This window comes from Salmo salar, chromosome ssa18 (assembly GCF_905237065.1).
Source record: "Salmo salar chromosome ssa18, Ssal_v3.1, whole genome shotgun sequence".
NCBI classification, from domain to species: domain Eukaryota; kingdom Metazoa; phylum Chordata; class Actinopteri; order Salmoniformes; family Salmonidae; genus Salmo; species Salmo salar.
Genome location: NC_059459.1, coordinates 13,077,755 through 13,098,954, shown reverse-complemented (window position 1 = coordinate 13,098,954; position 21,200 = coordinate 13,077,755). Strand labels below are relative to the sequence as shown.

At 44.8% G+C, this 21,200-nt stretch overlaps 1 protein-coding gene across 5 annotated transcripts in view; it reads left to right on the top strand.

Annotated features, from left to right (window-relative positions):
- The first annotated feature begins 460 nt into the window (after positions 1–460).
- Positions 461–21,200, top strand: part of LOC106576725 (cullin-9) — an 84,820-nt gene continuing 64,080 nt past the window's right edge. For 4 of the 5 annotated variants that reach the window (XM_014154071.2, XM_014154075.2, XM_014154070.2 and 1 more), the window contains exons 1-2: positions 461–789; positions 1,763–2,422. In XM_014154071.2, the coding sequence (XP_014009546.1) occupies positions 1,768–2,422 (655 nt within the window). In that variant the 5' untranslated portion in view covers positions 461–789; positions 1,763–1,767. The remainder of the gene's footprint in view (positions 790–1,762; positions 2,423–21,200) is intronic. The other variant, XM_014154072.2, reaches the window with a different exon arrangement.

Here is a 21,200-nt window from a genome sequence, read left to right as displayed (position 1 = left end):
TCCCCACCCAGTTGCCTACTTAAAAATGGTGGAAGCCCTCAATGGCAATGGCCATGCTAACACAGGTCATATCCATGATGAGTCCTCTATGTCTTTTTTTCAATGTTACCAAAATGCCACTATATCAGTGTATTGGTAACAACCTAGCCACTACGACATTTCTATTCTATTCTAGTCAATATAATAGCATATTACCAACTACAGTTTTGTTGACCAAATTCGACACTCTCTCATTGGCCTCCATACAAAAATGACTCACTTCGTGGGCTTATTTTGGTGGACATATTTTGGATGGAGTAAAACCTCTCGCTTCTCCGCTTCCTCTTTGACATTAGGGGGCATGATATGAAAGTTACGCGGAAGTGAAGCAGTTTCATTCGGTCGTCACGAGTTATTACAGCCACAAAGTTATAAACCCCGCCCATTTCTAAAATGTGTCTTAATAAAATCTGATTTTAAACCTAACCACACTACTAACCTTATGGCTAACAATAACCTTAATTTAAGACCAAAAGGCTATTTTTTAGTTTTCACAATTTTTCACGATCTAGCCAATTTTGACTTTGTGGCTGTAGTAACTAGTAACAACCGTTCGTTTCACAGGGAAATTCCTACCCGTCACCTCAGTTTCTAAACCATACGTTGCTGTCACCGTGCAGTGCGCCCCGTGTATCAAACGCTGCCTACAAACTTTTTCCAGGCTGGGAAACGATACATTAAAACGGAGAAGGAAGCTCCATCGACAGAAGAGCGGGGAAGAAGTGAAGGGGAAACCCTGTAACACTGGAGGTAAACGAGTTATCTATCCCCTGCTATGTTGGTGTTTATTAGGCCGCTCTAGTTCAGTTACCCGCTAATCACACATATATAGTACAAAAAAGTGTAACTAATGTTAATTACTGGTAGCTAGTAAAATCTTCTAGTTAACGTTAGAAACAAAGGCAGGCGTTAGCAAGCTAGCTAGGTAATGTAGCTTCTTTAATAATTTGAGGCAGGGTTTTCTTGTCAAAAAGGGCCCCTGCTGATGAGGCAGTCTGTAGTGTAAACTTGTTGGAGTTATTCAGCGACATTGGCAGCCACACCTTTTTTCATAGTAAATAGGACGATAACGTTCGCTAGTGTTTAAAAAGTGGAGCTGACTAACGTTAACTTCCCAGCTGATACAATCAGATGTTTGAAGAGGGCTTTGATAGTCAAAATGGATAAAATGTAATTAAGTTAGCAACCAAGCTAGATAACGTTACTAGCTAACAAACGCTATAGCAGCAGCCAGCGTTTACGACCGTCGTTAGAATTTGGAACTGCTGTATAATAGCTTAGCTAACTGCTACTCAATCTCATGCAAATTACTACCGTTTATTTAGTTAACTATAGTAGCTAGCTACATATGTGTTGATAGGTACCTTTTTTTTCTCGGAAAAAGTAATATTCAAATCGGTCATAATGAAAAGGAAACTAAAGTTTCTGGAAATGTATAGCAAACTAGCGAACGTTAGCTATATTTGCCATTCACCAATAGCTTTATTATGTCAACAGCCAAGCCAAGTCTGGAATCATTGGCTGATTTCCACATCCAGTAGTTTTTGTTATACCTCACTGATCCAGTATCTCACTTTGATTTCCATAGAGGTGCACAACTAACAAGATACAGCCTGGCTACAAGTTGTCCAAAAGTGTTATTTTTATTTTATCTTATATGGTCAAAGTATCACCACCTCAAGTATTTATATTAGTCATTCATTCTTAATTTTTTTCCTTACAGCGATCATGTTTGGCGAACGCCGCAATGGAAACCTGCTTGTCCAGCTGGGCCCGACGCTGCAGGCCTACCCAGAGGAGTTGATCCGGCAGCGGCGGACTCATGATGGCCAGACAGAGTACCTGATCCGCTGGTGCCTGCTGGCCATAGAAGACGGTAGTGGCTCAGGTGGAGGGAGCAATGAGACAGGAGGAGGAGGAGGGGGAAGCAGTTCAGGGGTGGGCGGTTCAACCTCAGGCGAGAGCAAGACGGAGAACATCCTGATGTGGATGTCAACGGAGGACGTCTACGCCAACTGCCCCACGCTGCTGGGCAAGCGCAAGGCAGATGGCCAGTGGCCCCTCCAGGAGGCAGAGGAGAGGCCGGGCGGAGATTTCCCTGCTGATGTCACCTTTGATGAGGTGGAGCTTTCTGACATGAAGGACGATGTCAAGAACTTGGTCAGGAGGGCCTGCAAGCAGATGACCAAGAAGAGCGACTTTGCCATCAGCATCACACACACCATCCATGTGCTGAGTGCCTACGCCAGCATCGGCTCACTGGTGGGTGTCTTCAAGGAGACGGGTGCCCTCGACCTGCTCATGGAGCTGCTCTGCAACAAGGAGCAACAAACCCGCAGAAGTGCTGGGAAGATGCTCCGGGCTCTGGCCTCTCATGACGCAGGTATGGTGGGGCTTTGATCACTTCATTCTTACACTGTCCCAGTGTCAGCCATATTGGAAATGAGTAGAGAGACTGAGGCAGTAGTAAGTGGTGGTAATACATTCTATACTTATCACCTTACTTTCTATATAGACCACTGATCTTAACTGACCAGACAGAAAAAGCAGGCTTACTGGTAGGCTAGGCAGGGTTTCTGCCCTCTTGCTTTCACCTAGACTGTCCTTTACCACTATTAATATTTCTTTATCAGTGATGAGCTCTGAAAAGTCAGGGAAAATATTTTGTGTAGACTACTTAATATGTGAGGACTTGGCCCCTGTCTGTTTTACATCTGCACACAGTTCCTGTACTCTGTTAATTAATTAGGCTATGGTCCCTGATGTTTTTGGTGTGTTGGTGTGAAACATGACCCATCTGCCTGGAGTTCCACTCCCCTTACTATCCAAAGCGCGTTTATAGTTCAGGACAGTTTGTTTTCGGTTATGCAGTTTATTGAGTGTGGTTGTTTATTGGATTACTGAGCATGTGTTGCAATGTAAAACACAGACCCCTATTAGGTAAATCAGTCACTAGGTATGTGTAATATTCTTCTGTTAGCATCATTGACCTGAATAATGGTATTTCTGCATGACTCGTAGCTTTATTTGCCAAAAAAAGGCTTAAATTCTGGATTTAGCCACTGGTTAATCTTTCCTTTGGCTGATAGCTTTAGTTTCCCTAGCATTTTCTATTGTCATTGACTGACAATACTTCCCATTTTAATTTTGAAAGTGAGAGTCTGTGGGCAATGGTAAGCCTAACTAGCAGGTTGGCATTTATTATCATGAATCTTGCTCTGGATGCAGCTCTGCAGGATAGTCACTAGCTGGCACAGCCACTAAGTCATAAAATCTGATTTTAAAGCTAAACGTAACCCTAACCACACTGCTAACCCTAATGCCTAACCTTAAATTCAGACCAAAAAGTTTGTTTTTGTTTTCCTGAATTTTTACAATAAAGCCAAATTTGATTTTGCAGCTTGCCCATCTAGCGGAAATTGCTCAGTTCTGCCTCCAATGGCAAGATTTATGACAACAAACATCAACCTGCACCTAACTATGGGAACCTGTGTAGTGAGTGCCTAAATTACATGATTAAATATTTGTGCTGTAGTCCTTAATACTTGAGGGATGCTGCTTGTTTACTTTCCCTTTAGTCATGACATGTAACTGTAATTCTGTGCAACTAGTCTGGATTTGAACCCAGACCAGTGGCAGGTAGCCTAGTGGTTAGAGCGTTGGGCCAGTAACCGAAAGGTTGCTGGATGGAATCCCCGAGCTGACAATGTAAATATCTGTCTTTCTGCCCCTGAGCAAGGCAGTTAACTTCTATGGGCTACTTGGGATGCTTGGCGGCAAATTCAAAAACAACAAAATGTCATAATTCAACTTTCTCAAACATACAACTATTTTACACTATTTTAAAGATACACTTCTCCTTGATGTAACCACATTGTCCGATTTCAAAAAGGCTTTACAGCGAAAGCAAAACATTAGATTATGTTAGGAGAGTACATAGACAAAAATAATCACACAGCCATTTTCCAAGCAAGGACATGTGTCAATAGAACCCAAAGCACAGCTAAATGAAGCACTAACCTTTGACGATCTTCATCAGATGACACTCCTAGGACATTATGTTACACAATACATGTATATTTTGTTCAATAAAGTTAATATTTATATCCAAAAACAGCATTTTACATTGGCGCGTGATGTTCAGAAAATGTATTCCCACCAAAACGTCCGGTGAATGTGTACATCAATTTACAAAAATACTCATCATAAACATTGAGAAAATATATAACAATTATTTAAAGAATTATAGATGGACTACTCCTGGATGCAGCCGCTGTGTCACATTTTAAAATAGCTTTACGGAGAAAGCACATTTTTCAATATTCTGAGTACATAGCTCAGCCATCACGGCGAGCTATTCAGACACCCGCCAAGTTCGGGGCACCCTAAACTCAGAATTAGTATTCGAAATATTCTCTTACCTTTGCTGATCTTCGTCAGAATGCACTCCCAGGACTGCTACTTCCACAAGAAATGTTGTTTTTGTTCGAAATAATCCATATTTATGTACAAATACCTCCGTTTTGTTCGTGCGTACAGATCACTTATCCAAAGGCATAACGCGCGAGCGCGGAACCAGAGACGAAAAGTCAAAATGTTCCTTTACCATACTTAGAAGCATGTCAAACGCTGTTTAAAATCAATCTTTATGGTATTTTTAACGTAAAATTCCGATAATATTCCAACCGGACAATAGCATATTCATTCAAGAAGAAAAAGAAGGAACGGTGCGCTCGTGTGACTGCGCATATCCAATCCCTTTGTTGCCAGGCAGACCACTCAGTAACTGAGCTCCTATTATCTGCCCAGTGACAGGAGAAAGCTATAACCACTTTCTGAAGGCTGTTGACAGCCAATGGAAGCCTTAGGAAGTGCAACGTCACCCCACAGACACTGTAGCTTCGATAGAGAATCAAAATAACTACAATTCTCAGACTTTTCACTTCCTGCTTGGATTTTTCTCAGGTTTTTGCCTGCCATATGAGTTCTGTTATACTCACAGACACCATTCAAACAGTTTTAGAAACTTTAGAGTGTTTTCTATCCAAATCTACTAATAATATGCATATTCTAGTTTCTGGGCCAGAGTAGTAACCTGTTTTAATTGGGTACGTTTTTCATTCGGCCGTGAAAATACTGCCCCCTAGCCCAGACAGGTTAACCCTGTTCCACAGGCACCGAAGATGTGGATGACAATTATGGCAGCCCCCTTGCATCTCTCTGATTCAGAGGGGTTGGGTTAAATGCGGAAGACCCATTTCAGTTGAAGGCATTCAGTTGTACAACTGACTAGGTATCCCCCTTTCCCCTTTCTTAATTTGAATAAACTTTCGGAATGTGTGACATAAGTCTGTAGCAATTGACAGGCATGATGACAGTTGGCCAGTGGCGTTTCACTGATGCAATGGCAATCTGTACAATCCAAAACACTTACCACGATTCCATCCAGACTTATTAAAAATCCATTATCTCATCATGTAGCCTAGCCTACCTGCACTGAATCTGTGAGCTGTTGTTGGCTAGAGTGCACGTGCCAAGACCAGAGAGACTATTTAACGCAACAATTTTTGCCAAAACTATCGGTAGAGTTGAAAATGCAATAGAAACACATTGAACTTTTTTTTTTTTCGGTACATGAAAACTTAAGCGAAAAATAACATTTTGTGTGCACTACCTCATCACGCAGTCTTTATTTATTTTTTTTTCATAGATTTTTATCCGCAACAAGTACGTTAGGAAAAACACCATTGGTGGGAAAATCTGCGGATTTTTTAATATTTGCATGAAAATCTGTTGACAATTGGATGGAAATCTAGCTAGTGAAAAATATTTGTGGTATTGGTAAAGCATTGTACTAGGTCCCACAAAGCACTTCTTTCCCATGTATTTTTTTTTTGCCTTCCCACTGGCCCTTTCTTAGTACAGGCACTTGGGAACCAGATCTGCCCACAGGGGAGCCACGCCCAGCCCATCAGAATCAAAGCAAATTTATTTATAAAGCCCTTCTTACATCAGCTGATATCTCAAAGTGCTGTACAGAAACCCAGCCTAAAACCCCAAACAGCAAGCAATGCAGGTGTAGAAGCACGGTGGCTAGGAAAAACTCCCTAGAAGGGCCAGAACCTAGGAAGAAACCTAGAGAGGAACCAGGCTATGAGGGGTAGCCAGTCCTCTTCTGGCTGTGCCAGGTGGAGATTATAACAGAACATGGCCAAGATGTTCTAATGTTCATAGATGACCAGCAGGGTCAAATAATAATAATCACAGTGGTTGTAGAGAGTGCAACAGGTCAGCACCTCAGGAGTAAATTGTCAGTTGGCTTTTCATAGCCGAACATTGAGAGTATCTCTACCGCTCCTGCTGTGTCTAGAGAGTTGAAAACAGCAGGTCTGGGGACAGGTAGCACGTACGGTGAACAGGTCAGGGTTCCATAGCCGCAGGCAGAACAGTTGAAACTGGAGCAGCAGCACGGCCAGGTGGACTGGGGACAGCAAGGAGTCATCGTGTGTGTGTGAGCGAGTGAGAGAGGACTGACTGACTGACTAAATACAGGAGGGGTCGGGAGACACTGTGGCCACATCCGACGATACCCTCGGACAAGGGGGAATGCCTTGCCATTCACCTTCACACTCCTGGGCCAGACTACATTCAATCATAGGACCTACTGAAGAGATGAGTCTTCAGTAAAGACTTAAAGGTTGAGACCGAGTCTACGTCTCTCACATGGGTAGGCAGACCATTCCATAAGAATGGAGCTCGATAGGAGAAAGCCCTGCCTCCAGCTGTTTGCTTAGAAATTCTAGGGACAATTAGGAGGCCTGCGTCTTGTGACCGTAGCGTACGTGTAGGTATGTACGGCAGGACCAAATTGGAAAGATGGGTAGGAGCAAGCCCATGTAATGCTTTGTAGGTTAGCAGTAAAACCTTGAAATCAGCCCTTGCCTTAACAGCTTAAACCAGCACCATCTTCAGATTAGCCTTAACGTCGGTAGCCCTGCCCCCTGGTAAACAGTGTATGATCGCTGGATGATTTGTTTTAAGTTTAATACTGCGGGTAATGGAGTTGCCAGTGACTAGGGTTTTCAATTTGTCAGAGCTAATGGTGGGAGGCTTCGGTGTCTCAGACCCCGTAATGGGAGGAGTAGAGACCAGAGAAGGCTCGGCCTCTGACTCCGACTTGCTGCTTAATGCGGAGAACCGGTTGAAAGTTTCTGTCGGCTGAATGAGCGACACCGGTTGAGCATTCCTACAGCATTTCCCTCCAGAAGCCATGAGAAAGTTGTCTGGCTGCGGGGACTGTGCGAGGGGATTTATACTACTGTCTGTACTTACTGGTGGCACAGACGCGGTTTCATCCTTTCCTACACTTAAATTACCCTTGACTAACGATTGCGTCTGAAGCTGGGCTTGCAGCACAGCTATCCTCGCCGTAAGGCGATCGTTCTAATATATATTATGAGTACAGCGACTGCAATTAGAAGGCATCATGTTATTGTTACTACTTAGCTTCGGCTGGTGGAGGTCCTGACGAACCACGTCCAGATAAGGCGTCCGGAGGGAAAAAACAAAAATATAAACGGTAATTAAAAAGTAAAAACCGTCAGGTAGCAAAGTAAGGTTAGCAACAAAACCCACAGCAGCACGTAAACAAGTTTGCAAGTTGTGACCGGAATGAGTTTTTCCCCACAAGGGCTTTATTACATACAGAAATACTCCTCAGTTTCATCAGTTGTCTAGGTGGTTGGTCTCAGACCATCCCGCAGGTGAGAAGCCGGATGTGGAGGTCGTGTGCTGGCGTGGTTACACTTTGGAGGCGGCTTATGGTAATTTTAATATTAATTTATCTGCCAACAGCCCCGGTGGACATTCCTGACGTCAGCATGCCAATTGCACGCTACCTCAACTTGAGATATCTGTGGCATTGTGTTGTGACAAAACTGCACATTTTAGTGGCCTTTTATTGTCCCTAGCACAAGGTGCACCTGTGTAATGATCATGCTGTTTAATCAGCTTCTTGATATGCCACACCTGACAGGTGGATGGATTATATTGGCATGTTTTTAACTGCACTGCCACCTTTTAAGCTTTCTTAGCAACTTTCTGCTGGAGAGGAAATTTAGAAATATATTACCTTTTTTAAAAAGAATCCACAATTTCGTGATATCCAATTGCTACATTTACATTTACGTCATTTAGCAGACACTCTTATCCAGAGCGACTTACAAATTGGTGCATTCACCTTATGATTATTCACCTTTTTTTTCCAAGATGGCGTAGCAGTTCAGACGTCCTCTACCCTCCTCTTGTCGTGTCCCGTGTATATATATATTTACATATTTTTTTTTTCTTCACTTATCTTTATATATATATATTTTTTTTAATTCTAAATACTCAACCTCAAAGCACTCTCCTGCAACCCGCCTCACCAATTTAAAAAAGAAAGTATTATTTACCTCATCTGAATTCCACAACAGAAGCTAGCAAGTGTTTAGCCATTTTCACTGGCTAACGTTGAAGTTCAGCTAGCCACGGTTAGCTGTCCTCAGCTATCCATTAGCTCGAAAAGCTATCGCCAGTTTTTTGTACAGCGCGACTCAGACCAGAGCATACCGGACCTATTCTCTCTCCTTTCCCCGATTTCTACCGCAGGCTCTGGACATTTACACCTGGATCTTGCAGCTAACTAGCTGCTACCTGAGTGACTATTGGCAACGTCGGTCACGGAATTAACACACATTATTACGGAGCTAGCCAGCTAGCCAGCTGAAGAGTTCCGTCAGCCACTCCTGGGCTATTCATGAGCTAGCCAGCTGAAGTGTCTCCTGGGCTACAACTCACCTATCCTGACCCGTTTTACTGCCGATGCGGAGCCCCATCGGGTCTTCACGACTGGACCACCGACGTTATCTGCCCGAGGGAGTTATCCAACTGGCCCCTCCGTCGCGACGTAACCTGATCGCCCATCTGCGGCCCGCTAATCGTTATCTGTCTTTTCGGCTGCGATCTGAATAGGTCTATCGGACACTTTTCTTGGGCCACTATAACTAACTATTTTGCCAACTTGGACTGGTCCCCCCTTCCACACGGAACCCCACTAACCCACAGACGGAAACGCACGAGGTGGCTAAAAACAGACCTCTCTCCCATCTTCCACCAGCTTGCTACCTATGGCCCGGCTAGCTGTCTGAATCTCACTGGACCCTTTGATCACTCGGCTAAGCATGCCTCTCCTTAATGTCAATATGCCTTCTCCATTGCTGTTCTGGTTAGTGTTTATTGGCTTATTTCACTGTAGAGCCTCTAGCCCTGCTCATTATACCTTATCCAACCTCTCAGTTCCTCCACCCACACATGCTATGACATCTTCTGGTTTCAATGATGTTTCTAGAGACAATATCTCTCTCATAATCACTAAATGCCTAGGTTTACCTCCTCTGTACTCACATCCCACCATACCTTTGTCTGTACATTATACCTTGAAGCTATTTTATCGCCCCCAGAAACCTGCTCCTTTTTCTCTCTATTCTGGACGTCACAGACGACCAATTCTTATAGCTTTTAGCCGTACCCTCATACTTATTCTTCTCTGCTCCTCTGGGGATGTAGAGGTGAATCCAGGCCCTGCAGTGCCTGGCTCCACTCCTACTCCCCAGGCGCTCTCTTTTGATGACTTCTGTAACCGTAATAACCTTGGTTTCATGCATGTTAACATTAGAAGCCTCCTCCCTAAGTTTGTTTTATTCACTGCTTTAGCACACTCTGCCAACCCGGATGTCCTAGCTGTGTCTGAGTCTTGGCTTAGGAAGTCCACCAAAAACTCTGAAATCTTCATCCCTAACTACAACGTTTTCAGACAAGATAGAACGACCAAAGGGGGCGGTGTTGCAATCTACTGCAGAGATAGGCAGCAGAGTTCTGTTCTGCTATCCAGGTCTGTACCCAAACAATTTGAACTTCTACTTTTAAAAATCCACCTCTCCAAAAACAAGTCTCTCACCGTTGCCGCCTGCTATAGACCCCCCTCGGCCCCTAGTTGTGCTCTGGACACCATATGTGAACTGATTGCCCCCCATCTATCTTCAGAGCTCGTGCTACTAGGTGACCTAAACTGGGACATGCTTAACACCCCAGCCATCCTACAATCCAAGCTTGATGCACTCAATCTCACACAAATTATTAATGAACCCACCAGGTACAACCCCAAAGCCGCAAACACTGGCACCCTCATAGATATCATCCTAACCAACGTGCCCTCTAAATACACCTCTGCTGTTTTCAACCAAGATCTCAGCGATCACTGCCTCATTGCCTGCACCCGTAATGGGTCAGCGGTCAAACGACCTCCACTCATCACTGTCAAACGCTCCCTGAAACATTTCAACGAGCAAGCCTTTCTATTCGACCTGGCCCTGGTATCCTGGAAGGATATTGACCTCATCCCGTCAGTAGAGGATGCCTGGTTATTTTAAAAAATGCCTTCCTCTCCATCTTAAATAAGCATGCCCCTTTCAAGAAATTTAGAACCAGGAACAGATATAGCCCTTGGTTCTCCCCAGACCTGACTGCCCTTAACCAACACAAAAATATCCTGTGGCGTTCTGCATTAGCATCGAACTGCCCCCGCGATATGCAACTTTTTAGGGAAGTTAGAAACCAATACACACAGGCAGTTAGAAACGCCAAGGCTAGCTTTTTCAAACAGAAATTCGCTTCGTGCAACTCCAACTCTAAAAAGTTCTGGGACATTGTAAAGTCCATGGAGAATAAGAACACCTCCTCCCAACTGCCCACTGCACTGAGGATAGGAAACTCTGTCACCACCCGATAAGCCCACTATAATTGAGAATTTCAATAAGCATTTTTCTACGGCTGGCCATGCTTTCCACCTAACTACCCCTACTGCATTCAACAGCACTGCACCCCCCACAGCTACTCGCCCAAGCCTCCCCCATTTCTCCTTCTCCCAAATCCATTCAGCTGATGTTCTGAAAGAGCTGCAAAATCTGGACCCCTACAAATCAGCTGGGCTTGACAATCTGGACCCTTTCTTTCTAAAATTATCTGCCGAAATTATTGCAACCCCTATTACTAGCCTGTTCAACCTCTCTTTCGTGTCGTCTGAGATTCCCATAGATTGGAAAGCAGCTGCTGTCATCCCCCTCTTCAAAGGAGGTGACACTCTTGACCCAAATTGCTACAGACCTATATCCATCCTACCCTGCCTTTCTAAGGTCTTCGAAAGCCAAGTCAACAAACAGATTACCGACCATTTCGAATCCCACCGCACCCTCTCCGCTATGCAATCTGGTTTCAGAGCTGGTCATGGGTGCACCTCAGCCACGCTCAAGGTCCTAAACGACATCGTAACCGCCATCGATAAGAAACAATACTGTGCTGCCGTATTCATTGACCTGGCCAAAGCTTTTGACTCTGTTAATCACCACATCCTCATCGGCAGACTCAGTAGCCTTGGTTTCTCAAACGATTGCGTCGCCTGGTTCACCAACTACTTCTCTGACAGAGTTCAGTGTGTCAAATCGGAGGGCCTACTGTCTGGACCTCTGGCAGTCTCTATGGGGGTACCACAGGGTTCAATTCTTGGGCCAACTCTTTTCTCTGTATACATAAATGATGTCGCTCTTGCTGCTGGTGAATCTCTGATCCACCTCTACGCAGACGACACCATTCTGTACACTTCTGGCTCTTCTTTGGACACTGTGTTAACAACCCTCCAGACGAGCTTCAATGCCATTCAACTCTCCTTCCGTGGTCTCCAACTGCTCCTAAACACAAGTAAAACTAAATGCATGCTCTTCAACCGATCGCTGCCTGCACCTGCCCGCCTGTCCAGCATCACTTCTCTGGACGGTTCTAACTTAGAATTTGTGGACAACTACAAATACCTAGGTGTCTGCTTAGACTGTAAACTCTCCTTCCAGACTCACATCAATCATCTCCAATCCAAAGTGAAATCTCGAATTGGCTTCCTATTTCGCAACAAAGCATCCTTCACTCATGCTGCCAAACGTACCCTCGTAAAACTGACCATCCTACCAATCCTCGACTTCGGCGATGTCATTTACAAAATAGCTTCCAATACCCTACTCAACAAGCTGGATGCAGTCTATCACAGTGCCATCCGTTTTGTCACCAAAGCCCCATATACTACCCACCACTGCGACCTGTACGCTCTCGTTGGCTGGCCTTCGCTTCATAATCGTCGCCAAACACATTGGCTCCAGGTCATCTACAAGACCCTGCTAGGTAAAGTCCCCCCTTATCTCCGCTCACTGGTCACCATAGCAGCACCCACCTGTAGCACGCGCTCCAGCAGGTATATCTCTCTGGTCACCCCTAAAGCCAACTCCTCCTTTGGTCGTCTCTCCTTCCAGTTCTCTGCTGCCAATGACTGGAACGAACTACAAAAATCTCTGAAACTGGAAACACTTATCTCCCTCACTAGCTTTAAGCACCAGCTGTCAGAGCAGCTCACAGATCACTGCACCTGTACATAGCCCATCTATAATTTAGCCCAAACTACTACCTCTTCCCCTACTGTATTTATTTATTTTATTTATTTTTGCTCCTTTGCACCATATTATTTATATTTTATCTCTGAACTTTCTTCAAACTACAAATCTACCATTCCAGTGTTTTTCTTGCTATACTTTATTTACTTTGCCACCATGGCATTTTTTTGCCTTTACCTCCCTTATCTCACATCATTTGCTCACATTGTATATAGTCTTATTTTTTATTTTTTTTCTACTGCATCATTGATTGTATGTTGTTTTACTCCATGTGTAACTCTGTGTTTTTGTATGTTGTCGAACTGCTTTGCTTTATCTTGGCCAGGTCGCAATTGTAAATGAGAACTTGTTCTCAACTTGCCTACCTGGTTAAATAAAGGTGAAATAAATAAAAATGATATCCAGTGGAACAACCACTTTACAATAGTACATCTATATCTTTTTTGAGGGTGGGGGGGGAGGGTTAGAAGGATTACTTTATCCTATCCCAGGTATTCCTGAAAGAGGTGGGGTTTCAGGTGTCTCCGGAAGGTGGTGATTGACTCCGCTGTCCTGGCGTCGTGAGGGAGCTTGTTCCACCATTGGGGTGTCAGAGCAGCGAACAGTTTTGACTGGGCTGATTGGGAACTGTGCTTCCGCAGAGGTAGGGAGGCGAGCAGGCCAGAGGTGGATGAACGCAGTGCCCTTCTTTGGGTGTAGGGACTGATCAGAGCCTGAAGGTATGGAGGTGCCGTTCCCCTCACAGCTCCGTAGGCAAGCACCATGGTCTTGTAGCAGATGCGAGCTTCAACTGGAAGCCAGTGGAGTGTGCGGAGGAGCGGGGTGACGTGAGAGAACTTGGGAAGGTTGAACACCAGACGGGCTGCGGCGTTCTAGATGAGTTGTAGGGGTTTAATGGCACAGGCAGTGAGCCCCGCCAACAGCGAGTTGCAGTAATCCAGACAGGAGATGACAAGTGCCTGGATTAGGACCTGCGCCGCTTCCTGTGTAAGGCAGGGTCATACTCTGCAAATGTTGTAGAGCATGAACCTACAGGATCGGGTCACCGCCTTGATGTTAGCGGAGAACGACAGGGTGTTGTCCAGGGTCACGCCAAGGCTCTTAGCACTCTGGGAGGAGGACACAATGGAGTTGTCAACCGTGATGGGGAAATCATGGAACGGGCAGTCCTTCCCCGGGAGGAAGAGCAGCTCCGTCTTGCCGAGGTTCAGCTTGAGGTGGTGATCCGTCATCCACACTGATATGTCTGCCAGACATGTAGAGATGCGATTCGCCACCTGGTTATCAGAAGGGGGAAATGAGAAGATTAATTGTGTCGTCTGCGTAGCAATGATAGGAGAGACCATGTGAGGATATGACAGGGCCAAGTGACTTGGTCTATAGCGAGAATAGGAGAGGGCCTAGAACTGAGCCCTGGGGGACACCAGTGGTGAGAGCACGTGGTGCGGAGACGGATTCTCGCCACGCCACCTGGTAGGAGCGACCTGTCAGGTAGGACGCAATCCAAGAGTGAGCCGTGCCGGAGATGCCCAACTCGGAGAGGGTGGAGAGGAGGATCTGATGGTTCACAGTATCAAAGGCAGCAGATGGGTCTGGAACAGGGGTGTCAAACTCAAATACCCAGTGGGCCAAAATGTAAAACCTGAACAAAGTCGCGGGCCAACATTGAACAAATGAACCTTTTTAATATGGACCCAAACAAGTTTTGCTTTAACATTGAATATGGAACAAGCATCGCCTATTACCATACAATATATAATTTCATAGTGGAGACATGCAAAATCGAATTTCAAATGAAAAAACACATCAATGGCATTCATTTATTAAATAACATTTAAATAAAAATCGTATGCCTCTTTTCTATTTGCAGCCTTCTGATTTAAATACCAAAATAAACTTTTTCCACTGGCTAATAATTTTACAAATAAAATGATAATAAATCAATCAACCATTCAAGCCCATGCCTTGTAGCAAGAAAAAGTGCACAAAGAAAACGTTAGTTATTGCACACTGATCTAATCTGATGTGCCCAAGCCAGATACCTGGCATCTCTTCTTGGATGCTAGTTCATCAATGTCTGGGCTCAGGCTCTGAGCTGAAGAAATCCTCAGTATCGAGCGAAGGTGTTCATCAGTCAGACGTCTCCTGTGAGTTGTTTTGGTCATCTTCATCGAGGAGAAAAGTTGCTCGCATAGATAAGTGCTGCCGAACATGGAGAGCATCTGAGCAGCTTGGGTGCGGAGCTGAGGCGTTGTGTCAGGGATGAACCGTGGAAACTGTGCGGCGCCCACAGCATCATACTTTGACTTCAGCGTGTCGTTGCACTGGAGTTCAATCAGCTCCATTTGGATGTTGGTTGGTGCATTTTCCACATCAACTGCGAAGGGATTACTAAGCAGTTCAAACCTACATTTCTGGACATTGAAGTCGGCAAATCGCCGGCTAAACTCAGCGGCGAGAACACTGAGTTTTTCAGCAAACTGTGCGCATGGGAACTCGGCGGTAGAGATCTGCGCTTTTATGGTTTGGCAGCAGGGAAATGGCAAGGGTTTCCTTGCAGCATCTGATTCTCCCACAGGCACAGTTTAGTTTAAAGGCCCTCACTGCAGCGTACATGTCTGTGATGATGCGCCCCCGCCCCTGAAGCTGCAGGTTCAGCGCATCGAGATGGCTCGAGATGTCTCAGAGAAAGGCCAGCTCACACAAACCTTTGCTCCCGGAGCTCTGCTGTATCCTTCCCTTTGGTTTCCAGGAATTGACATATTTCCTCACGCAGCTCGAAACATCTGTTCAGTACTTTTCCTCTGCTTAGCCATCTCACCTCTGTGTGATACGGCACGTCTGCGTATTCCGAACCACACTCCTCTAGAAATTTTTTTTAACTGCCGGTGATTCAGACCTTTGGCTCTTATAAAGTTAACTACCTGTGTTACTGTGGTCATAAAATGTTCCATCTTTAGGGCTTTGGCACACAGTGATTCCTGATGTATGATGCAGTGGTAAACAGTTAGCTCACCTGCACAGTTCTCTTCCTGCATCTTCTCCCGAACCATGCCCACCAGTCCACTCTTTTTACCGCACATCGCTGGCGCACCATCTGTCGTTAATCCAACGAGTTTATCCCACGGCAGCTTTATTTCAGTTACACATTTGGAAACCTCCTCAAAGATTTCCTTTCCTGTGGTTGTGCCATGCATTGATTTGAATCCCAATAGCTCCTCCGTAACACACAGATTTGAGTCCACTCCACGGATGAAGACTGACAGCTGAGCAGTATCAGATGCGTCGCAGCTCTCATCCACAGCGAGGGAGAACGCAACAAAATCTTTTCCCTTTTCCATCAGCTGGTCATACAGATTGGTGGCAAGATCACATGTGCGATCAGCTACTGTGTTCCTGCTCAGGCTCACGTTTGAAAATGCTTGCTTTTTCTCTGGGCATACGAGGTCACAAACTTTCATCATGCACTTTTTAACGAACTCTCCCTCATTAAAGGGCCGGGCTGATTTTGCAATCTCTGCTGCCACTATATAACTAGCCTTTACAGCAGCCTCACTTTGATGTGGCTTTTTTGAACATATTCTGTTGTGAAACCAAACTTCTTTTCATCTCCTCTACTTTCTGGCTCCTTTGAATCATGTCCAGGTCCTTGTATTTGTCATGGTGTTTCGTTTCATAGTGTCGTCTAATGTTGTACTCCTTACTTACAGCCACGTTGACTCCACAAACAAGACAAACAGGTTTGTCTTTTACATATGTAAACAGATATTCTGCCTCCCACTTGTCCAGAAAGCTCCTGTTTTCTGCCTTTCTTTTCGCCATTTTTGGGAAGGGATAGCGCGCTCACAGTTGTAGCGTCTATGTTGCTATGACTACTGTCACAGAGGAGAGGGCGTTTCTGGGTCCTGTCCTGATTGGCGCGCGAAAACAACAGCAGAGCATTATGGGATTCGTAGTATTAGCGGTGAATGCGCTGTATAATACCGGCGGGCCAGCTCTAGTAGTAATTTGGTATTGTCTCGCGGGCCAAATATAATTACCCCACGGGCCAAATTTGGCCCGCGGGCCAGAGTTTGACACCCATGGTCTAGAAGGATGAGAGCAGAGGAGAGAGAGTTAGCTTGTCTCATCGCTGCAACTCCCGTACAGACTCAGGAGAGGTGAAGGTCGAGAGCCGTGCGTCCTCCGAAACCCAACCAAGCCGCCCTGCTTCTTGACACAATGCCCACTTAACCCGGAAGCCAGGCACACCAATGTGTCAGAGGAAACACCGTACACCTGCGACCGTGTCAGCGTGCACTGCACCTGGCATGCCACAGGCGTCGCTAGCGTGCGATGGGACAAGGACATCCCTGCCGACCAAACCCTCCCCTAACCTGGACGACGCTGGGCCAATTGTGCGCCGTCCCTTGGGTCTCCCGGTCGCGGCCGGCTGCGACAGAGCCTGGACTCGAACCCAGAATCTCTAGTGGCACTGCGATGCAGTGCCTTACACCACTGCACACACAGGAGGCCTGAAATGTATATTTTTTAACATGCTTTATGAAAAGAGTAGAACATTCATTGCATTTGGCTGTGTTTTATTTTTTTATTGTAGGCTACTTTTTCTTTATTAAGCCACTCGCAATGTTTTTATTATAACAAACATTTTTCAACCCCTTTTTTCTCTGCAATTTTCGAACTTGACTCATCACTGCAACTCCCCAATGAGCTCGGGAGAGGCGAAGGTGGAGTCATGCGTCCTCCAAAACATGACCTGCCTAACTGCGCTTCTTAACACCCGCCAGCTTAACCCGGAAGCCAGCCGCACCAATGTGTCGGAGGAAACACCGTCCAACTGGCGCCGTAGGCAGGCTGCAGGCACCGGCCCGCCACAAGGAGTCGCTAGAGTGCAATGAGCCAAATAAAGCCCCATCTGCCAAACCCTCGCCTAACCCGGACGATGCTGGGCCAATTGTGCGCAATCCTTTGGGGCCATGGCCGGTTGTGGCACAACCTGGGAATGAACCCAGGTCTGTAGTAATGACTCTAGCACTGCGATGCAGTGCATTTAGACCGCTGCGCCACTAGGGAGGCCAAAATAAAACATGTTTTAATGAAGATCTGAATGTGTGTGCTCTGGTTTCTTGTATAGAATTGCCTCTTGGTTTCTGTACATTTTTCATTCCCTCTCCTTAGGCTATGAGGCTCACAATCCTTGTGGAATTTTATCTGATGTAACTCCTATCAGGAAGGGCTGAGACCTTTGACATGACGCTAAGGGCAGCTCTGCATTCCCGTCAGTGTCTGTCACTGACTGATGTTTGTTTTCATAGCTAAGCCCTGTTAAGGAAACGCTTGAGTACACAGATCTCTTGAATCCTGTCTGTGTTTACAAGTTTGCCGTATTCTGAGGTGAATGGGAGCAGATATGGTTGTAAAGGCCTTTGCTTTGTCACAAAGGCTGCGTTTTCACTAATTGGTCTTTTTGACCAATAAGGTCAGCTCTGAAAAATATCTGATGTGAAAAAATGTGATTGGTTAAAAGACCAATTAGTGGGAAAGCATAATTGGGCTGCCTGTAAACCTAGTCACACTTCTGCACTTAAATATATTTGTTCACATGGATTTCTTGGTGCAAGTGCAAAAACAAAGCACATCATTTGAAGTACTATTACCATGCCAGGATTTTAGGTTGTCTTGTAAGTGCAAATTGATTGAAACGGAAATGTATTGTTAATCAGGCGATTAAGCTCTGGTATATCTCAACTCTCCTGGGACACTGGTAACCACCTCATTAGATACTAGATTACCATTTTGCTTAAACTCTTACATCTAGACGTTCCGCTAGCGGAACACCTGCTCCAATATCCAATGATAGGCGTGGCGCGAATTACAAATTCCTCAAAAACTTCAATTTTTCAAACATATGACTATTTCACAGCATTTTAAAGACAAGACTCTCCTTTATCTAACCACACTGTCCGATTTCAAAAAGGCTTTACAGCGAAATCTAATGTTTTGCTTATGTCAGCAGAGTACCAAGCCAGAAATAATCAGACACCCATTTTTCAAGCTAGCATATAATGTCACAAAAACCCAGAAGACAGCTAAATGCAGCACTAGCCTTTGATGATCTTCATCAGATGACACACCTAGGACATTATGTTATACAATACATGCATGTTTTGTTCAATCAAGTTCATATTTACATTAGCATGTGACGTTCAGAACTAGCATACCCCCCGCAAACTTCCGGGGAATTTGCTAACAATTTACTAAATTACTCACGATAAACGTTCACAAAAAGCATAATTATTTTAAGAATTATAGATACAGAACTCCTCTATGCACTCGATATGTCCGATTTTTAAAATAGCTTTTTGGTGAAAGCACATTTTGCAATATTCTAAGTACATAGCCCAGCCATCACGGGCTAGCTATTTAGACACCCGGCAAGTTTAGCACTCACCAATATCAGATTTACTATTATAAAAGTTTGATTACCTTTTGTTGTCTTCGTCAGAATGCACTCCCAGGACTGCTACTTCAATAACAAATGTTGGTTTGGTCCAAAATAATCCATCGTTATATCCGAATAGCGGCGTTTTGTTCGTGCGTCCCAGACACTATCCGAAATGGTAAATCAGGGTCGTGCGCATGGCGCAACTCGTGACAAAAAAATTCTAAATATTCCATTACCGTACTTCGAAGCATGTCAACCTCTGTTTAAAATCAATTTTTATGCAATTTTTCTCGTAAAAAAGCGATAATATTCCGACCGTGAATCTCCTTTTCGGCAAACAGAGGAAAAATCACAAAGACGGGGGCGGCCAGGGCACGTGCCTAAGCCCACAGTCCCTTGATCGGCCACTTGAGAAAGGCGATAATGTGTTTCAGCCTGGGGCTGGGTTGACGACATTCAGGTTTTTCCCGGGCTCTGAGTGCCCATGGAAGACGTAGGAAGTGTCACGTTAGAGCAGAGATCCTTTGTAAAAGATAGAGATGGCAAAGAAGTTCAAGAAATGGTCAGACAGGCCACTTCCTGTAAAGGAATCTCTCAGGTTTTGACCTGCCATTTGAGTTCTGTTATACTCACAGACACCATTCAAACAGTTTTAGAAACTTTGGAGTGTTTTCTATCCAAAGCCAATAATTATATGCATATTCTAGTTACTGGGCAGGAGTAGTAACCAGATTAAATCGGGTACGTTTTTTATCCAGCCGTGAAAATACTGCCCCCTAGCCATAACAGGTTAACGTTTAAATACCCATTTTTTTTCTTCTCATTTGTCCTTAAAAATTATTTTAAAACATCATAAAATTCCACGTCAATTCATAATGCAGAATAATGGTTCTATTACGTATGTATGACCGCTAGAGCCGGGCAAATAACTTTTATCTACCGCAGTTATATACCCTTGAAAGTGCCTCGGTCATGGCATGTTTTTTATGTCTAGGGGAAACTACAGCTTTTTAAATGCCGACACAAAACCTTCTCTGGAGATGGTTTCGAAGCGCCACTGAATGGGCATTTTACTTGTTTGTAAAAGAAGGCCGCTTCTGAAGCGGGACCGACGTCCATCACTAGGCGACCAGAACTGTCAATTAAATAATCTTGAGCTACCTACGCGCAGCCTGCCTGCCCGCAGACCACACCTAAAAAAGTACTTTGAAGGTCATGAGATAATATTTAGTTGAAAGAACATTCTGTTAGGAATTGACTCCTAAGATTCAGTATTTTTGGATTGGAGGAGACTGATTTAGTTCTGTACTTCTGAGAACACAAACACTCGCATCTTTCATAGCAAGTTAGCAAAGGACTAGGGAGAGGGGAGGGGCACCGTATAAGCAGGTCGGCCACCAGGCAGACAGTTAGAACCTTGCACTAGGGCTGTCTATTGGCAATCAAAAGCTGTATCTTGCAATGGAATGCTGTATTTTGCAATTTATTGGCTTGCAATGTCTCGCAACTGTCACAAACCGGCTCGAAGTCCGTAACAAAAAGGAGATAACGTGGAGATTAGAATAACAAAAATATATTTATTAACTGAGGTAACGTAAATACAATTAACAATGGTGTGTGTGTGTAATCAGTAGTGTACGTGAGTGGTTGCGTGCATAAATGTGTTGAAAGGTGCTAAAGCAAACAAACAAAACGGCCACACAAATGCCACAACCAAAATCTAACAGTGTGTCTGTCTGCATGGAGAGAGTCTCCTCAATGAATGGGGAAGATGTGTATTTATCCCGGGACACACCCGGGCCCAGGTGTGTCCCATGTCGCTGACGACCATCCCAGCTCCTCCCGCCGAACATCCTAATAAGGAAAACAAGAGCAAAGAGAAAGAATACGGCAGACCGAGTGGGAGGGTCGTCACACAACTTCAGTAAAGCAGGGCCTATCATCAATGAATAGGCTAGGATATTCTACATGCAACAGACCAGACTGAACACAGTCTCACATCATTAGCGACGAAAAAGTGCAGGTGAGCCAGCTGCACTGTGATTTAAATTGTGTGGGGGGGGTGGGGAATGATGTTTTCTTAACGTTAAGGATCCCAATTTTGTTTAAAAATTCACACCCCTAATACTAGGTGTCATGACAGACCAACCAGTGAAAGCTCAGAGGGGTAGAGAGCACGAGAGAAT